At 37.6% G+C, this 15,886-nt stretch overlaps 1 protein-coding gene across 3 annotated transcripts in view; it reads left to right on the top strand.

Moving 5' to 3' along the window:
- Nucleotides 1–15,886, top strand: part of LOC147410740 (nudix hydrolase 3-like) — a 65,113-nt gene that overhangs the window by 25,345 nt on the left and 23,882 nt on the right. For 2 of the 3 annotated variants that reach the window (XM_086439638.1, XM_086439647.1), the window contains exons 8-15: nucleotides 265–351; nucleotides 628–734; nucleotides 7,627–7,798; nucleotides 7,983–8,236; nucleotides 8,343–8,424; nucleotides 9,793–9,858; nucleotides 13,926–14,003; nucleotides 14,091–14,186. In XM_086439638.1, coding sequence (XP_086295764.1) covers nucleotides 265–351; nucleotides 628–734; nucleotides 7,627–7,798; nucleotides 7,983–8,236; nucleotides 8,343–8,424; nucleotides 9,793–9,858; nucleotides 13,926–14,003; nucleotides 14,091–14,186 — 942 coding nt within the window. The remainder of the gene's footprint in view (nucleotides 1–264; nucleotides 352–627; nucleotides 735–7,626; nucleotides 7,799–7,982; nucleotides 8,237–8,342; nucleotides 8,425–9,792; nucleotides 9,859–13,925; nucleotides 14,004–14,090; nucleotides 14,187–15,886) is intronic. The other variant, XM_086439655.1, reaches the window with a different exon arrangement.

Genomic DNA, 15,886 nt, shown 5'->3' with positions numbered 1-15,886 from the left:
GGGACTACCATATACTTTTTCTAAGTCAATATAAGATCGTAGATTCTTGCTATTTTCTCCAAGCTTTTCAGTAATAGTCTTAGCAAGAAATCAACTTCGATTGTTGACTTACCTGGTGTGAAATGATATTTGTGTTTCTTGTCTCAATCACTTTTTATCCTTAAATTCTCAGTGTGGCTCATAAATTAATGTGATATTGTTTAAATTTCTATGGTTCTAATCTTTAAATATCTTTGTTGATTCTTTCTTTCTTTTTGAATACAGTTGACTGGGCTCACGGAGGCAGACATGGAAGCTCTTATCTTACTTATTAAATGTGCAATGGTTATTGATGAAGTTTTTTATTTGCAGGTTGTTACATCTCTCCCTCTCTCTCTCTCGTGTGTGTGTGCATGCTTGTGTGTGTGTAGTCCTATTCTTTCTTAGATATATTTTCATTTCAATGCATATTGATCTAAATACATGCACATTAAATATTAAATGCTATTGGGCTTGGACCCATTTCTCAGTTCGTTTGAAATATTGCAAAGCAACTTTGAGGTTGTGGGTTTAAGTCCAACTTTCCCATCAATATATACATACATATTAAATGCTATCAGATGACTGTTATTGATACTTTTTTTCTAGGTATGGTACAACAATCCACCATTGAGAGATTGGTTGAAGGAGCGCGCTGATTTATCTAACTTGGATAAGTTAAAATGGATGTATTATTTGATCAACAAGAGTCCCTGGTATGTCATATATATATATATATTTTCTTTTTTATTGATGTGTTAGGAAGATCAAAAACATGTTGACAATAGGATTAGAGCGCCCCCTCATATTGCTGGTTATTAGGTGTGTCACCAGGCCAGGGGCTGCCCTGAAGTCCATCCCATTTGGTTTGGGGTGGGCAACAAAAGTAAAGCTGAATAGATTTCAGGCTGGGTTAGGCTTGGTTATTAAGAGAACAGGGCTTGGGCTAGGGGGTGCTGGCCCATTGGGCCAATATCGTACGAGGAGTAATGGGACAAACTCTGAATCCTGCCCTGCCTGGCCCATTTATATGCTATATGGGTTACCATACTCCTCCAGGCTTTGGTTTATATTTGAGACGCCCCCTTGCCTTATCAAACTGTTGGCATAGTACCCCCTTTTGGCTATCAGTCTTTTACAAGTATATCGTTTTTTTAAATGACTGAAGCTGAGAAATTCAGCAGTGATGATATGGGTGGGGTGTTTGGGGGGGAGGGTGAATTTAGTCCCTGCATGTGTTTTTGATGAAATGTTTTAGCACTCCCAAATTAATGTGGAAGGATTTTAATTTTTAACCTATAAACTAGCATTAATTAAGCATGTTAGGAGGTGTCCTCTCAACTCTTAGTAGCATGGTAACCTTTGAATATATATGAAAAAAATATAAGATCTGTCACCCAGGTTCTGGATCTGTTTTGAAAACACATCATCCTATGGCTTGTTTATTTAATCCGAATAAACTGATTTTTTTAATCCATTCCTTCCTTTACTGGAAAGATATGGATTCGACATCTGAAACCTACACTTATTGGAAATATTAGAATAGTCAGTTCTAGTTTGACTAAAATTAGTTTATTTAGTTTTATTTCTTTGTAAGAGCATTTATGTCCATTCCCTTATTATTGATTATAAATATATACCAAGATCTCATTATGAGACTTGACTTTTCTCTTCTAAATTTCTTCTTGGTATTAGAGCTAAAACACCACTCTCTTCAACAATTTTTCTTCTTCTCTTTAATCACCGCAATCATCTAGTAGTAGTCTCATCCGGAGTTTCGCCCCTTCAGGGGCAAATTTTTTTTTTTTTTCTGATTCATTATTATTTTTTGGATCACATGCTGCAATAGAGATTTGCACTGTGTTTTTTGCCCTACGTTAGGGTTTCTCTTTGCGATTAGCCCTAGTGTTGTTGGGTGAACTTCGATCATCCCTCTAGGTATTCGCCTAGGTATTCGCTGCTTTTTGCAGTTCCTACCTGCGCTGCAATCATCCCTACAGGCCCTAATCTTCTTTGCAACAACAGCAGACAAGGGCTGGGTGATCTCCGATCAGTCTGCAGGCGTGAAACTGCCTTGAGACAGCAGCTGCCAGCTTTTGGGTGCCCTACGATCATCCCTAGAGGTCTTACGACAGCAACAACAAGGGTTTGAGTGCCCTGCGATCAGTCCTAGAGGTCCTGCGACAGCAACAAGAGTTGATCAACCCTAGACAAGGGTTGGGTGAACTCCGATCAGTCTACAGGCCTGAAACTGCCTTGCGACAGTAGCTACCAGCTTTTGGGTGCCCTGCGATCAGCCTTAGAGGCCCTACGACAGCAACAGCAAGGGTTTGGGTGCCCTGCGATCAGCCCTAGAGGCCCTACGACAGCACCAGCAAGGGTTTTGGTGCCCTGCGATTAGTCCCAGAGGTCCTGCGACAACAACAAGAGTTGATCAACCCTACAGGCCCTGCGACAGCAACAGCCAAGTATTAGTGCTCTTACGATCAGCTTACAGGACCTGCGACAGCAGCAACTGGGTGAAATCAGTGCCTACAGGCCCTGCCACAGCAGTTGTCAAGTGTTCGTTGCCCTTGTGATCAGCCTACAGGTCCTACGATAACAGCATAGGCTGTTTCTGTGATCTACGCCATCTACTTTGGTTACCTAAATCCCAACAACAGTAATAGTGGCTATTTCGAGTGTTGTTGACAACAATCAATAGTATTATCTTGCCTTACGGGAAATCTCTCTTCAATCCAAAGTTTCTTCCTGTTCATAGTGTGCCATGACGACTCACGAAACCAAGGACTTTACTTCAAACCTTGGGGCTAATTTCTCAGTTCAACGTATAACTAATGCCCCTCTAGATGGTTGTAACTTTCAGTCCTGGTCTCGGTCGGTGCGACTTTATTTGGGTAGTAGAGGAAAATCTGGTTGGCTGTCCGGCATTGTTCCAAAGCCACCTCTCACTGATCTTAAATTTGAACAATGGGAAATTGATAATTGCACCATTCTTGGATGGTTATTTAACTCCATGGAGCAACGCATCTACACTATGTTTATGTATCATGAGACAGTTTCTTCTTTGTGGTCCACTCTCACCCAAACATATGCACATGCTCGTAATGACTCGCGAATTTATGAACTTTACTGGGATATTGCTCAGGATACACAAGGAAATTAGAGTGTTGCAGATTACGTTGGATTTCTTCAGTCCCGTTGGGAAGAACTCTCGCACTATGAATTTATAGCTAAGTTGTCTACTGAGGCAGCCGTGTACGTGGTCAAGAGAATTGCTCGACATCAGACATATCAGTTCCTCATGGGTCTACGCCCTGAGTTTGAGGCATTGCGGACCCAAATCCTTAATACCACGCCTCTACCGTCCCTATTTGAGACATTTGCGACAATTGATAGCGATGAGCGTCGTCGCCGTGTAGTTCCTTCCCAGACTCAGTCCCCTGTCATTCTCCCTAATCTAGACACATATCAGATGGCTATTGCAGGCAACTCGGGTTTCTCTAACTCTCGTACTCAAGGATCCGGAAATCCAGGCCGTGGAATCCGTGGACGTGGTAAAGGTAGTGGTCTTACGTGTAGCCACTGTGGGAAGATTGGCCATGAAAAGGCCCATTGTTTTCAACTTTATCCCCACCTGTTGAGATCTTCTGGGGGATAGCCCCGTGTTGCTCTTGTGGAATCTACCTTGTTGATTCTGCGTCCCTTGGAACTATGGATTTGCAACATCTATAGATGTAGATTACAGCTATTGTACGGGATCAGCTCCAGGCTCAGACTCCCTCATCCTCAACAGTCGCATCTGTTACCACACCTCCAGGTACCTCTTCTGCATGTCATGCCTCTCAGTCTGACTCTACTTCTCTGACTTGGGTGATTTATTCTTGTGCCTCTGATCACATGACCGGTGAGTCTAATCATTTTATTTCTCCCACTTTTCCTACTACTCACAAGGAGGTTCGCCTTGTTGATGGGTCTCTTACCCCTATTCACAGCAATGGTACTATCTCCTTAACCCCTGTTTTTTTCTTGATTCTGTTCTTCATGTTCCTCACCTATTTCTTAATCTTATGTCTGTGAGTAGTATAACAAAATCTCTAAATTGCTCTGTAACATTTTTTCCTACTCATTGTGTCTTTCAGGACCTGACTTCGAGGAAGATTTTTGGCAAGGGGTATGAGAGGGATGGGCTGTACATATTTGGAGCTCCTCCTACTGCTGTTCCAGCCTCCATTCTCCCACTTACTAGAACTCATATTTTTTTCTTTTCAGACTTTAGACTTATGGCATGCTCGATTAGGACATGCTAATTTTCAACACTTATGTTCATTATTTCCTGCTTTAAAAAACTCTTGTAGTGGACACAAATTTAGTGCTCTGTGTGTGAGCCTTCTAAACATACACGTACTTCTTATATTCCTCGCATGCATAGAGTTAATGCTATTTTTGATTTAGTTCATTCTGATGTTTGGGGACCTTCTCCTGTTACTGCTTTTAATGGTCATAGATATTATGTTACATTTATTGATGACTATTCTCGTTGTACTTGGGTTTATTTAATGCATTCTCGTTCTGAGGTGTTCCCTATTTTTGTTAATTTCCTTAAAATGATTCAAACTCAATACAACATTACTGTCAAATCTCTTAGAACAGATAATGGTGGGGAATATATTTCTGATAGGATCCATTCCCATCTCCATGAGTGTGGTATGCTTCATCAGTTAACTTGCCCATACACTCCTGAGCAAAACGGGGTGGCGGAATGTAAAAATCGTCCACCTCATGAACATCGTCCGTTGTCTTCTGCGAGGGATGCATGTTCCCAAGTCCTATTGGAATATGACCGTTCTTACTGCTGCTTTCCTCTGAATCGTGTTCTGAGCCGCACTTTAGGGGGACAGGTGCCTCTTCACGTTCTTCGACCTGATAGCACTCTCTTCCCTATTACACCTAGAGTTTTTGGGTGTACTTGCTTTATTCAGGATAGAACTCCTCATCGCACCAAACTAGATGACAAAGCTGTCCGTTGTGTCTTCTTGGGTTACTCTTCTATGTCAAAGGGGTATCAGTGTTATGATCCCTTATTTCATTTTATTATTCATTCCTTAGATGTCACATTTTTTGAAAATGTTCTATATTTTCGTACTTCATCTTCTTTGCAGGACTCTTCTCCTTTGCAGGATTCTTCTCCAATAGTGCTACCATCTCTAGTTTCGCTCTATCTTCATCTTCGCCGCCACCATTGCAAGTTTGCTCTCGTCGGCCTCCCCTCTCAAACTTTGCCAACCTCTTCCTTGGACTCAGGTATATCCCCTTTTACGGTTACACCTATTCCTTCTATTTCTAACTCTCACTTACCTATTGCACTTCGCAAAGGTAAGCGAGGGTGTGTTACTAATTACCCTATCGCCCATTTTGTTTCTTATCAGGGTCTTTTCCTTCCTATCGAGCCTACGTTGCCACCACAGACTCTATTCGGGTTCCTCGATCTGTATCTGAGGCTGTACGTGACCCTATGTGGACTAGAGCCATGACTACTGAGATGGATGCATTGCAGAAGAATCACACTTGGGATCTTGTTTCTCTTCCTTCTGGGGAGCGGACTGTTGGTTGTAAATGGGTTTTCACCGTCAAGTACTTTGCAGATGGTGCTGTTGATCGCTACAAGGCTCGACTAGTCGCTAAGGGATTTACGCAGAATCCGGGAAAAGACTTTGGAGCCACATTTGCACCTGTAGCCAAACTGTCGACTGTCCGTTTACTTATCTCTTTAGCGGCCTGTCATTCATGGTCTCTTCACCAGCTTGATGTGAAGAATACTTTCCTTAATGGTGATCTGACAGAGGTCATTTATATGGACCCCCCTCCGGGATTTGGTCCTCAGGGGGAGTATTCTGGGAAAGTATGTCGTCTTCTCAAATCTCTATATGGCCTAAAACAGTCTCCGCGAGCTTGGTTCCAGCATTTCTCTGAGGTCATTCTATCTATGGGGTTTTCTAGATGCCACTCTGACCATACTTGCTTTACTCGACGAGGAGTAGATGGTCGCAATACTATTGTCTTGGTTTATGTGGATGATATTATACTAACTGGAAACGATGCACAATGGATTGACAGAGTTAAGGCAATTGGGTAATGCTTTTGAAGTTAAGGACTTAGGTCCTCTCAAGTACTTTTTGGGGATAGAGGTAGCCCGCTCACATCGTGGTATTTCGTTATCTCAACGCAAATACACATTGGATCTTCTTCAGGACACCGGTATGCTTGGGTGTCGTCCTGCATCTTCCCAAATGGATCAGAACCATCGTCTTCAAGCTGAATCTGGGGAACTGTTATCTGATCCTTCATCTTACCAGAGACTTGTAGGCCGTCTATTTTATCTGACTAATACTAGACCGGATTTGACCTTTGCGGTTAGTGTAGTTAGCCAGTTTATGCATGCTCCGCGTACCTCTCATCTTGAAGCTGTGTATCGTATTCTTCGCTACTTGAAGTCTCGTCTTGATCTAGGCTTATTTTGTTTGTCTACTACTCAGCCACATTTGTCTTGTTTCACTGATGTTGATTATGCGGGTTCTCTTACAGATAGGAGATCTACATCTAGTTTTTGTACTTTCTATGGTGGTAACCTTATTTCATGGAAAAGTAAGAAACAGAGTGTGGTTTCCGTTCGTCTGCTGAAGCTGAGTATTGTGCTATGGCTCTTGGCACATGTGAGCTTCTTTGGCTTAGATCTTTGCTGACAGAGTTGGGATTTCCTATTGCTAGTTCCTCCTTGCTGTTCTGTGACAACAAGTCTGCTATCATGCTTGCATCTGACTCAGTCCTTCACGAAAGAACTAAGCACATCGAGGTTGATGTTCACTTTCTTAGGGAGAAAGTTCGATCTGGTGCTCTTAAGACAGTCTTTGTTCCTTCTTCAGATTAACTGGCCAATATGCTTACAAAATCTGTTGGAGCTTCTGTCACTAACTCTCACCTTGCCAAACTGGGTCTAGTTGATATATTTGCCCCAACTTGAGGGGGAGTATTGGAAATATTAGAATAGTCAGTTCTAGTTTGACTAAAATTAGTTTATTTAGTTTTATTTCTTTGTAAGGGCATTTATGTCCATTCCCTTATTATTGGTTATAAATATATACCAACATCTCATTATGAGACTTGACTTTTCTCTTCTAAATTTCTTCTACACTCACAGCTACATAAACTGGTTTAGAGTGGGATTCCTGCATGTCACCCAACGTCCATTCCAACTAAAAGGTTTTCTATCGAACATAATCTCAAGCAAATAATGTATACAGTGAAATTTTAATATTTTTGCAGAACTACATTGTTTGAAATTCTTTAAAAAAATAAATAAGTGATAACTTCAGAAATTTGGAAGAGAATTGGTACTTTGGGAAGAGAAACTTTTAGTTTACAATTATGAAAATTTAATATATTGTGCATGTCTCTTTAATTATTTTTTGGCCTTCCTCCCTCTTTTTTGGGAGAGAGAATTTATTTCCATGAAAAGATCATTTACTTCAAAGTTTAGCTAAAAGCCAGAGAATAATTATGGCTTTATAAACACTGTCCCGAAAAGTTCTCATTTTCATCATGTAACAGGTCATGCCTTGATGAGAATCGGGCATTTTTAACAACTGCAGATTCTGCTGTCAAGTTGCTTGTGGAATCTACAAGACCTATACCAGGGTGGAAGGGTCTTGAATACAGAGCTGCATTCCCAATGCTGAAACCCCCTGGTGCAAATTTCTATCCTCCAGATATGGACAAAAAGGTAATTGCACATGTGATGACACTTGGGGAAGTTATTTGCTGACTGTTATACCATAAATATGTAGAACTAATACTCTTCCCTTGATTTAATGGAATTTCTTCTGAATTTTCCATGGTGGATTATCATCTACATGTTATTTCTTTTATTCAACTTGAAGACCCATGGATTTCTGTATTTTTCATAGGAGTTTGAGTTATGGAAGAGTAGTCTACGGGATGAACAACAAGAAGCTGCAACTGGGTTTTTTAATGTTATTAGAAGGCATAGTGAATCTACTTTGGATGCTCCTCAAGTCATTAGTACATTTAGTGGTGATGACCAGGTTTTGGGGTCTATTCATGATCTTTATATTGTTCCATACTCTCATGAGTATAAGCCTCTTCTTACGAAAGCAGCTGAGCTGCTTCACAAAGCTGGGGACTTGACCAACTCTCCTAGGTAGGCTGTTTACTGAATTTCTAAAGCTAAGGGTTCATTTATAAGATTTCTTACTTCCATAACCAAATTTAGATTTTTAAAATTCCACACTATTTTCCATGTGTAGTTTGAAGAGGTTGCTGAAAATCAAAGCCGATGCTTTTCTTTCAAATGACTATCATGACTCGGACATAGCTTGGATGGAGTTGGTTAGTATAATTTTTATGCTTATGAATTTGTTCAGCATTTGCTATCAGTTTTATATCATTCAGCAGGGTTTACTTCATATCCATCTTTTTATTTATAACATTTTCTTTGCTATCTTGTTAGTAATCACTCGGTATAACAGGGTGGATCCTTCTATTTGCACGTGACATACATGCTAATTGTTATTTGCACGTGTGCGTACATGTCGTTGAAAGGTTGGGTAAGGTGGCTTCAATTTTTTCCTAAACCAAGGCAAGATCCATTTGGCATTTGGTCGCTGTTACGTCAATCAGGGATGTATAGAGAAAGTGGTATAGGGGAGAGGGAGAGGGAGAGGGTTTGAGAGGGAGCATAGCTTGAAAGAAGACTTTTAGAGTGATGTAGTTCTCAATTAGTCATGTTCAGTTGTGAACCCCTTACTTTGTAACCTTGTGTTCAGTTCTGATTTGTGCTCGGGACCCTACTTGTAATATGGAATTGTGTGAAAGGATAATGATGCTCTCAACTCAGTTTTGCAAGCCTTATAAGCATTGACATGTATGAGGCTTGGTGACACGTAGTGAATGTGTCAGCCTAGTTGCCCAAAACTTGTATGTTATCAGCTTTTTTCCCACAAGCGACTTTGCATGGATATTTTTGTGGTAACATACCTCCATTGGTCTCTCTCATCCACCAGACTTTACCCTGAATCTTGTCCCATGTATTATCATGTAAGCATTTTTTTGTGACATTTCTACCCTTAAAAAGCACCTTTCACATTGTGCCATTTGCCTTGATTTGATTGATCGGCATGGTGTCCTAAGTTATAATTGGTAGCCTGGTAGGACTTACATGTGGAAATTTGCACCACATGATTTGGGATTCTGAACTATATCGTCTTCATTTAGTCTCTTACATGGTGGGGAAATCAATCTAATTTCTCTGGCAGCGAGCTAGGTGTTTATAATTCGTTGGGTTTGATACGCATGTTGATACAAGTATGATGGGCATATTGAAGTAAAAAATCCTTTACAGGTTGAGTGCATCTTCTTATTTCCTTTTACTATCCATCATGATAGTATTTGTCTTTTAATTGTAACAAAATTTATAGTATTCTATATTAATCAAAATGTTATAGTCCCAAGCTGACCGAATTGTTCACTAAAATCTTTGTGTGTGTGTGTGTGTTACTGTAAGCAAAGTTTAAAAGCTTTCATATGGAGAAATCTGCTCCTTGCTTTCTTTGATGAGCTTTTGCTTTTCATGAATATCAATCGGACTGTTTTATGTTCTATGTTTTGTTAGAATATGAGATATAAGAACCTTTTTGGTCCTGATTTTTATGTGACTGTAACCAACTCACTTACCAGTTTTTTCTTAATAAATTGCAGGACTCTAAGTTGGATGTTACTATAGGCCCATACGAGACATACGAGGATACACTTTTTGGATATAAGGTATATCTGATCTGGCCATCTCCTTTGTTCCCATTTTTATCTTTTACGTATGAAGGCCTAGAACTACCCATCCTTGCCTTATATTGAGTTTAGCATTTCACTTAGATATGGAAGCTTCTTTATCTGCAGTTATTTTTCTTTTATATTGCTGGTCCAGATATCGTCAGAAGCTTCCCAAATATTGCAGTTATCTTCTATGGTGTGTGTGACTATAACAAGTCATGACCGGATGAAAATGGAAGGCATTGTAGTGAACTCTATGTGCACTATAGAATAATGAACTGAAAAGAAAAAAAAAAGAGTCCGAGAAAATAGATACAGATAAATTTATGATATGGAGGTCTCAAATATTAGTTTTTTTTGGTTTTGGAATCAGGCCTGCAAAACTCAGAGCAGATGCTACTCTTTCTGGGCTCTTATTTTGCCTTCAGCACTTTGGAAAATCTGTCACTTAGCTTTCTCAAACAGAAATTGACCTGCTATGGGTTGTCACGATTTTTACCATAAGTGCATAATCACACTCCAACTTCATGGACCAATAAGAAATAAATCACTTAAAGGTTTATGGTCATTTGTATATGCTGCTTTTTTCTTTTTTATAAGCACAAAATTTCATTGATAATAAAGCAAGGTCGGCTGAGATGGCCAGCCAAGCGGACAGAAAATACATAGTAGTTAATCTCTCGCAATACCATACACCTGATCCCATCTCCCTACAAAATCCTCGAAGAAAACCCCTGCAAGCTCTTTACAAGCTTTAGACCACATAAACAAGATGCCTAAGACTGACAAAATAAGATCGGGTGGATTGACTGACAAAATTAGTACATGCTGCTTTCTTGAGGTTCAATGGTGTACTTAATTTTTTGATTTTTCACTCTTGTTCACTTTAGGTTTGTTTTGTAAAATACATGGGAGGGACTGGGGACAAAGAATAAAGAGAAATTCCTTTTCCCATCTGTTGAAGATGAATGACTCTTGTCAACAAGACAAACTCACGTTATAAGATTAAGGTTTCAGAGGTTAAAGAAGATTTGGCTAAGGTGAAGATAGGAAAGACCTTAGGTACATGAAGCGAGCGCTTGCGTGAGGGGAGGGGACTTGGGTGCTTGAGCTGGGAATGGCTATTGTGGATAAATTTTAATTTTTTTTATTTCACTATGTTGGAGCGAAATTCTAAAGCATGAAAGGGTGTGGAAACACATAAAGGGTAGAAGGTTCTTAGAACCAAGGTTTATAATCTCTCCTGATCGCAATGTCTTGATGAAGAGAAAAACCAAGATGGTCTTGATTAAAACATTCCGAGACATTATGTGATAGTTTGAAACATTCCTGAATCATTCAATGTTTTATGTTCCACTCTGAGTTTAAATTGAATTTTCCACTGAAATATTTCAAAACAGAACGAAACTTTGAACCATGCCTACAACTGTAGGAAAGAATTCACATCCAGTTGATATTCCAATGGAGGTTTGAAAGTGCATGAAATAAATAGGATTATGATTGTTAACTAAGTTGTTTAATATGCTTTTGTAGTCTAAGGAGATGTCTGGTAAATGAAGAAGTTCTAGAGCTCCTATTTATTAGAACAAGGGTGATGGGAAAACTTTCACAAATTGTTGTGGGATAAAACCTATGAGTTGCGCTACAAATTATGGGAGCATAGTGATGGTGAAAAAGTAAAGAAAAAAAAAAGCAGTTGTATCATAACCAGTTTGGATTTATGTCAAGAACGTTTACTTTCGAGGCTACTTCCTTATTACATAGAAAAATGGAGAAGTTTTGAGAAAAGATAACATATTAGACATGGGTTTACTAACTTAGTAATACATCACTAGAAAGTTAATTTGGTTGGTATTCCGAAAAGTGGAGTAAACAAGTCATCAGCATCATCAAGAAAGCCTTATCTCAAAAAATTTAGTGACATTGTGATGGGGACATCTAAGTTCATGGGCCTAACCTATTTGGGTAATGTTTTAGTTTTAGGATTTATTTTATTTTAATTATTGGACTTTAGTTATGGGTCTGTTTCATTTTTTTTTTATTATAGAAGTTTATTATTATGTTAGTTTAGGAATTTGATTCAAGTCTAGGTACTATTCATGTCATTTTTATTTAGACATTGTTTTGAGGGGTCAAAACTTATTGTATTAAGTTAATTTTGGTGTTGTTTGAAAGGTTATCAGATGCCTATCCAACGAGCTCAAGATTTTGTGATTCCCATTAGTTTTGAGAAAGTTATGGTCAAAATACTGGTAGGGTATCAGTTTTACATGGGATTTGCATCTTAATATCAAAAGTATCAATTTTTTTTATAATTTTAGAATTAGGGTATTGAGTCTAACCTATATATATGACTATTGTAATTGATTTCAAATATAGTTGATGAATGAATAGAAAAACAGAATTGTTATCTTGTTTTAAATATTGGGGCATTCAATATGGTTGTTGCCATGGAAATCATTAGGGGATTCCAAGGTAAATATATCGTTTTCTTTAATCTTTTTATTATCTTCTATCTTCTTCCTCAATCCATTTTTTCTACAATTTTTTTTTGTTTATTTGTAAGAGATCAAGAAAGCATCAAGAAACTTCTAATCTTTTCAAGAAACCAATCCATAAATTACGTTTACTTGATTTTTCAAGATATCTTGAATTCTTGATTCTTGATTTCTTGAGTTTTGATTCTTGAATTCTTTGATTTTGATTCTTGAATCTTGATTTCTTGAAAACTTTTTTCCTCAACCCTTAATCCTTTCCCCATTCTCTTAACCTTTAATCCTTACCCTATAATCCTTTTCCTTTATCCCTTATCCAACCCAATCAAAATATCATAATTTATAAAACTTTGCATTTTACATTTCAATAGCTAATTGGGCTTTTGGAAACCCTTTTCCTATTATCACCCTAATCCTTAATCCTTACCCAAAATCCTCAACCACATTCCCTAAGCACCCTTTTTTCCTCCTCTTTCCTCACCGTCTTGCATCACATTGTTAAGCATATTTTGTTGGGGTTGTTATAGTGTTAGAACAATTGGTGGTAAGATAAATGAGTTTCCAGTTGTCGTAGAGTTACACTAGCGATCAACCTAAGTCCACATCTTTTTGCACAAGTGATTGATGGATTAATTGATCATATTTAGGAGATATCCTATGATGCATAGTATTTATTGATGTTGTAGTCTTGGTTAGTTGAATTACAACAGAAGTAAATGCATCGTCCATGGAGGGATACATTTAGAAATTGAGGGTTTTTAAGATAATTAGGACTAATACTAAATCTATGCAGTACGACTTTGGCACACAAACACCTCGTGGCATGATTATACATAGCAAATTGTAATACAAAACAAAACAAGTTAACCTATCCTCTGTCCATGCTTTCAAGGTCTATTCACACCTCCAATATTAGTACTGTAGAAAGGGATCTTTGGCCGAGTCCCTCTTGTAATGCAGTCAAAGCTTGAAATTCAGCTTTAATTTGAACTTTTTTCAAGTTTGGTTTGGAAAGAATTCGGTTTCCTTCAGATGATGAGGAGATCAAAGACATGTAAATTTAGGAAGGATGTATTGTTTGTGGAATTTTGGTTAAATTCTGCTTTACATGGTAGATATGCAAATCCTTACATGTTGCAGCCAGGCAAAATGGGGGTTGAAATGGGGCCACTATTTTAAGGAATGCCTCATCAAAGGAATCTTAGCAAGAAGACACCTTATCCTCTACTTCTAAAATTGTTTTACAGCTCATGCTCGAATTGTTTGTGAAGGAATGTCGTAAGTATATATTTTCAATCAACGCTGGCTGGTCATCTCAATTAGATGAATTTAGTGATGGCATTTATTCGTCCATCGAAAAGTTAATTGGGTGGTTTGGAGCTTCTTTCTTTATTTATATGTAGTTTGTTTATCCCAAGATGTATCGCAGATGTGTTCCTTTGCTTATATACATTTGAAGCAGTTAGTCTTTCACTTGTTTCACTTAGCTTTCTGTACAGATATTTCATATCATTCATTTCCTATTAGGTTTCATTGGGTCACTTACAGGTTGCACTACATATTTTCTAGGCTACATTTGAAGCATTCATTGGAATAAGAGATGATGAAGCAACATCTCAAGTTAAACTCTTTGGAGATCATTTGCAGGTAAATTTAAAGGCATCATTGACCCACTTAGTTTGTGGCTTTGTCATTATATATTTATTTAGTTTAACAATGACAATATTTGACTAGATTTTGGAACAAAGTCTACCATTGGATGATCGATACAAATCAAAAGATGTGGTTGCCGCTCCCATTCGTGTGATTCAACTTGTTTTCAATGCTGGGGTGAGTTCTTAGTTCTTTAGGGATATTTTCTATTGATGAATACTTTTATCCGGACAAGAAGAATCCTCCTTAACTAAGCATGCATGCCACACAATGCAAGGGAATTAAATTCAGTTGTTTCGAATGGTGCTGCTTCTGCTTTGGAATTTTGCTCTCACAAAACTTCGCAGCCCCTAGTTATCACTTCCAAGATTTTTATAGTCCATTTTTAGAGCCATGAGTTTTCTTTTTTTATTTTTATTTTTATTATTTATACTTTATCTTTTATTCTAATTATTGTTAGATGTTTAGATTTTTCATATACAATGAGTAGGCTAAACTTCAATGTAGCACAACCTATTTTTAAGTTCTAATATCACGTATAATGTTTCCTGCTCCCATTAATTAACCTTTCAAGGACCAGAGTTTTTTTATCCTTTCTTGCACTCATGAAACTGAGGCCATACATGAGAGATATAAGTACAATTTTACCAGAAGGGATTATCTTATCCATACAATGTCTGTAACACTTATATAATTAATTTCCATATTCTTTCTACATCTAAAACGAGTGGATAAATGACAGGGTTGGAACAAATGATTATTTGATAATGATTTTTGTGAGTTGTCTTTGGTGGTTGCATTTTGATAGAATGTGTTTATTAATATTTGTAGGGTGATTACATTGACCCATATTGATTTTCTATGTGGAACACTACAAAAGTCTGAATATGGAAAAGCAAATAATCATAATTTTCTAATCCTAATTATTACCAACCTAATTTTTTTTCCGGTAAGCCTGATTTTTCAATGAGATCAGTTTGGTGCTGGTGGAATTGAGCCCAAGTCTATGGTATCATCACCCAAAGACTTTACCAACGAGGCTAGCTTGCACCTGCTAATTATCACCAATCTTGATTGTCTAATATTGTGATTGTGGTACAATGATACAACAGTAACGATACATCGTATCACATGTGCACCTTGTTATAGTTGACATATTTGATACAATGTTCTAGGACTTGGGTACATTTATAGGTATCAATTACAAATATAGGTCCAACTATTAATGTGTTAGACCTCTTTAATTACTGGAAGATGAATATATAATTTATTTTTTGTGTATTTTAATGTAGTATTATTTGTTATTATAAAGTTTAAAAATATTCTATGTTTTCTTTAATATTATTTTGGTACAACTGAGCCATATTATACATGGATCCCAACACATGCTCATTTTGTGACGTAGTTTGACATTGCTACCATAGGGCTTTTTTGTTTCTTCATTTGTTTTTGATAGTCTATAATTGATTAAAGTTTCGGGTTGCTTAGATTTGATGGATGATGATATCATAGCTTCTGTGTTATCTTAATTCAATTTGGATTGGATGTTGAATATAAGGTATTAAAAGTTTTTGGTAACTTGGTGAAAATATTGTGAATTATTTTCTGTTCCACAAGGACTAGTATCAAAAGGTTCTTGCATTTCATTTTGTCCAAAATTCAGTCATAATTGTAGAAGTAGCAAAGTTATGTAATATGTTCATGTTAGAGGAGGTCTAACACAATAATTATTAGTATGGGGAGTATATTGTAATTATGGAAACGTTTTATAAAAATACTGAGAGAAGGGTTGATTAAACCCTAATCTCATATTTTTTCTCCCTAATCTTTTCTCTCTTCTATCTCTATTTTCTCTCTTCCATTCTTCCTCAGATCTG

This window comes from Akebia trifoliata, chromosome 1 (genome assembly GCF_017979445.1).
Source record: "Akebia trifoliata isolate Shusen 1 chromosome 1, ASM1797944v1, whole genome shotgun sequence".
In the NCBI taxonomy this organism is placed as follows: domain Eukaryota; kingdom Viridiplantae; phylum Streptophyta; class Magnoliopsida; order Ranunculales; family Lardizabalaceae; genus Akebia; species Akebia trifoliata.
Note: the sequence above shows the minus strand (reverse complement) of the source record. Positions and strands in the feature narration are given on the sequence as shown.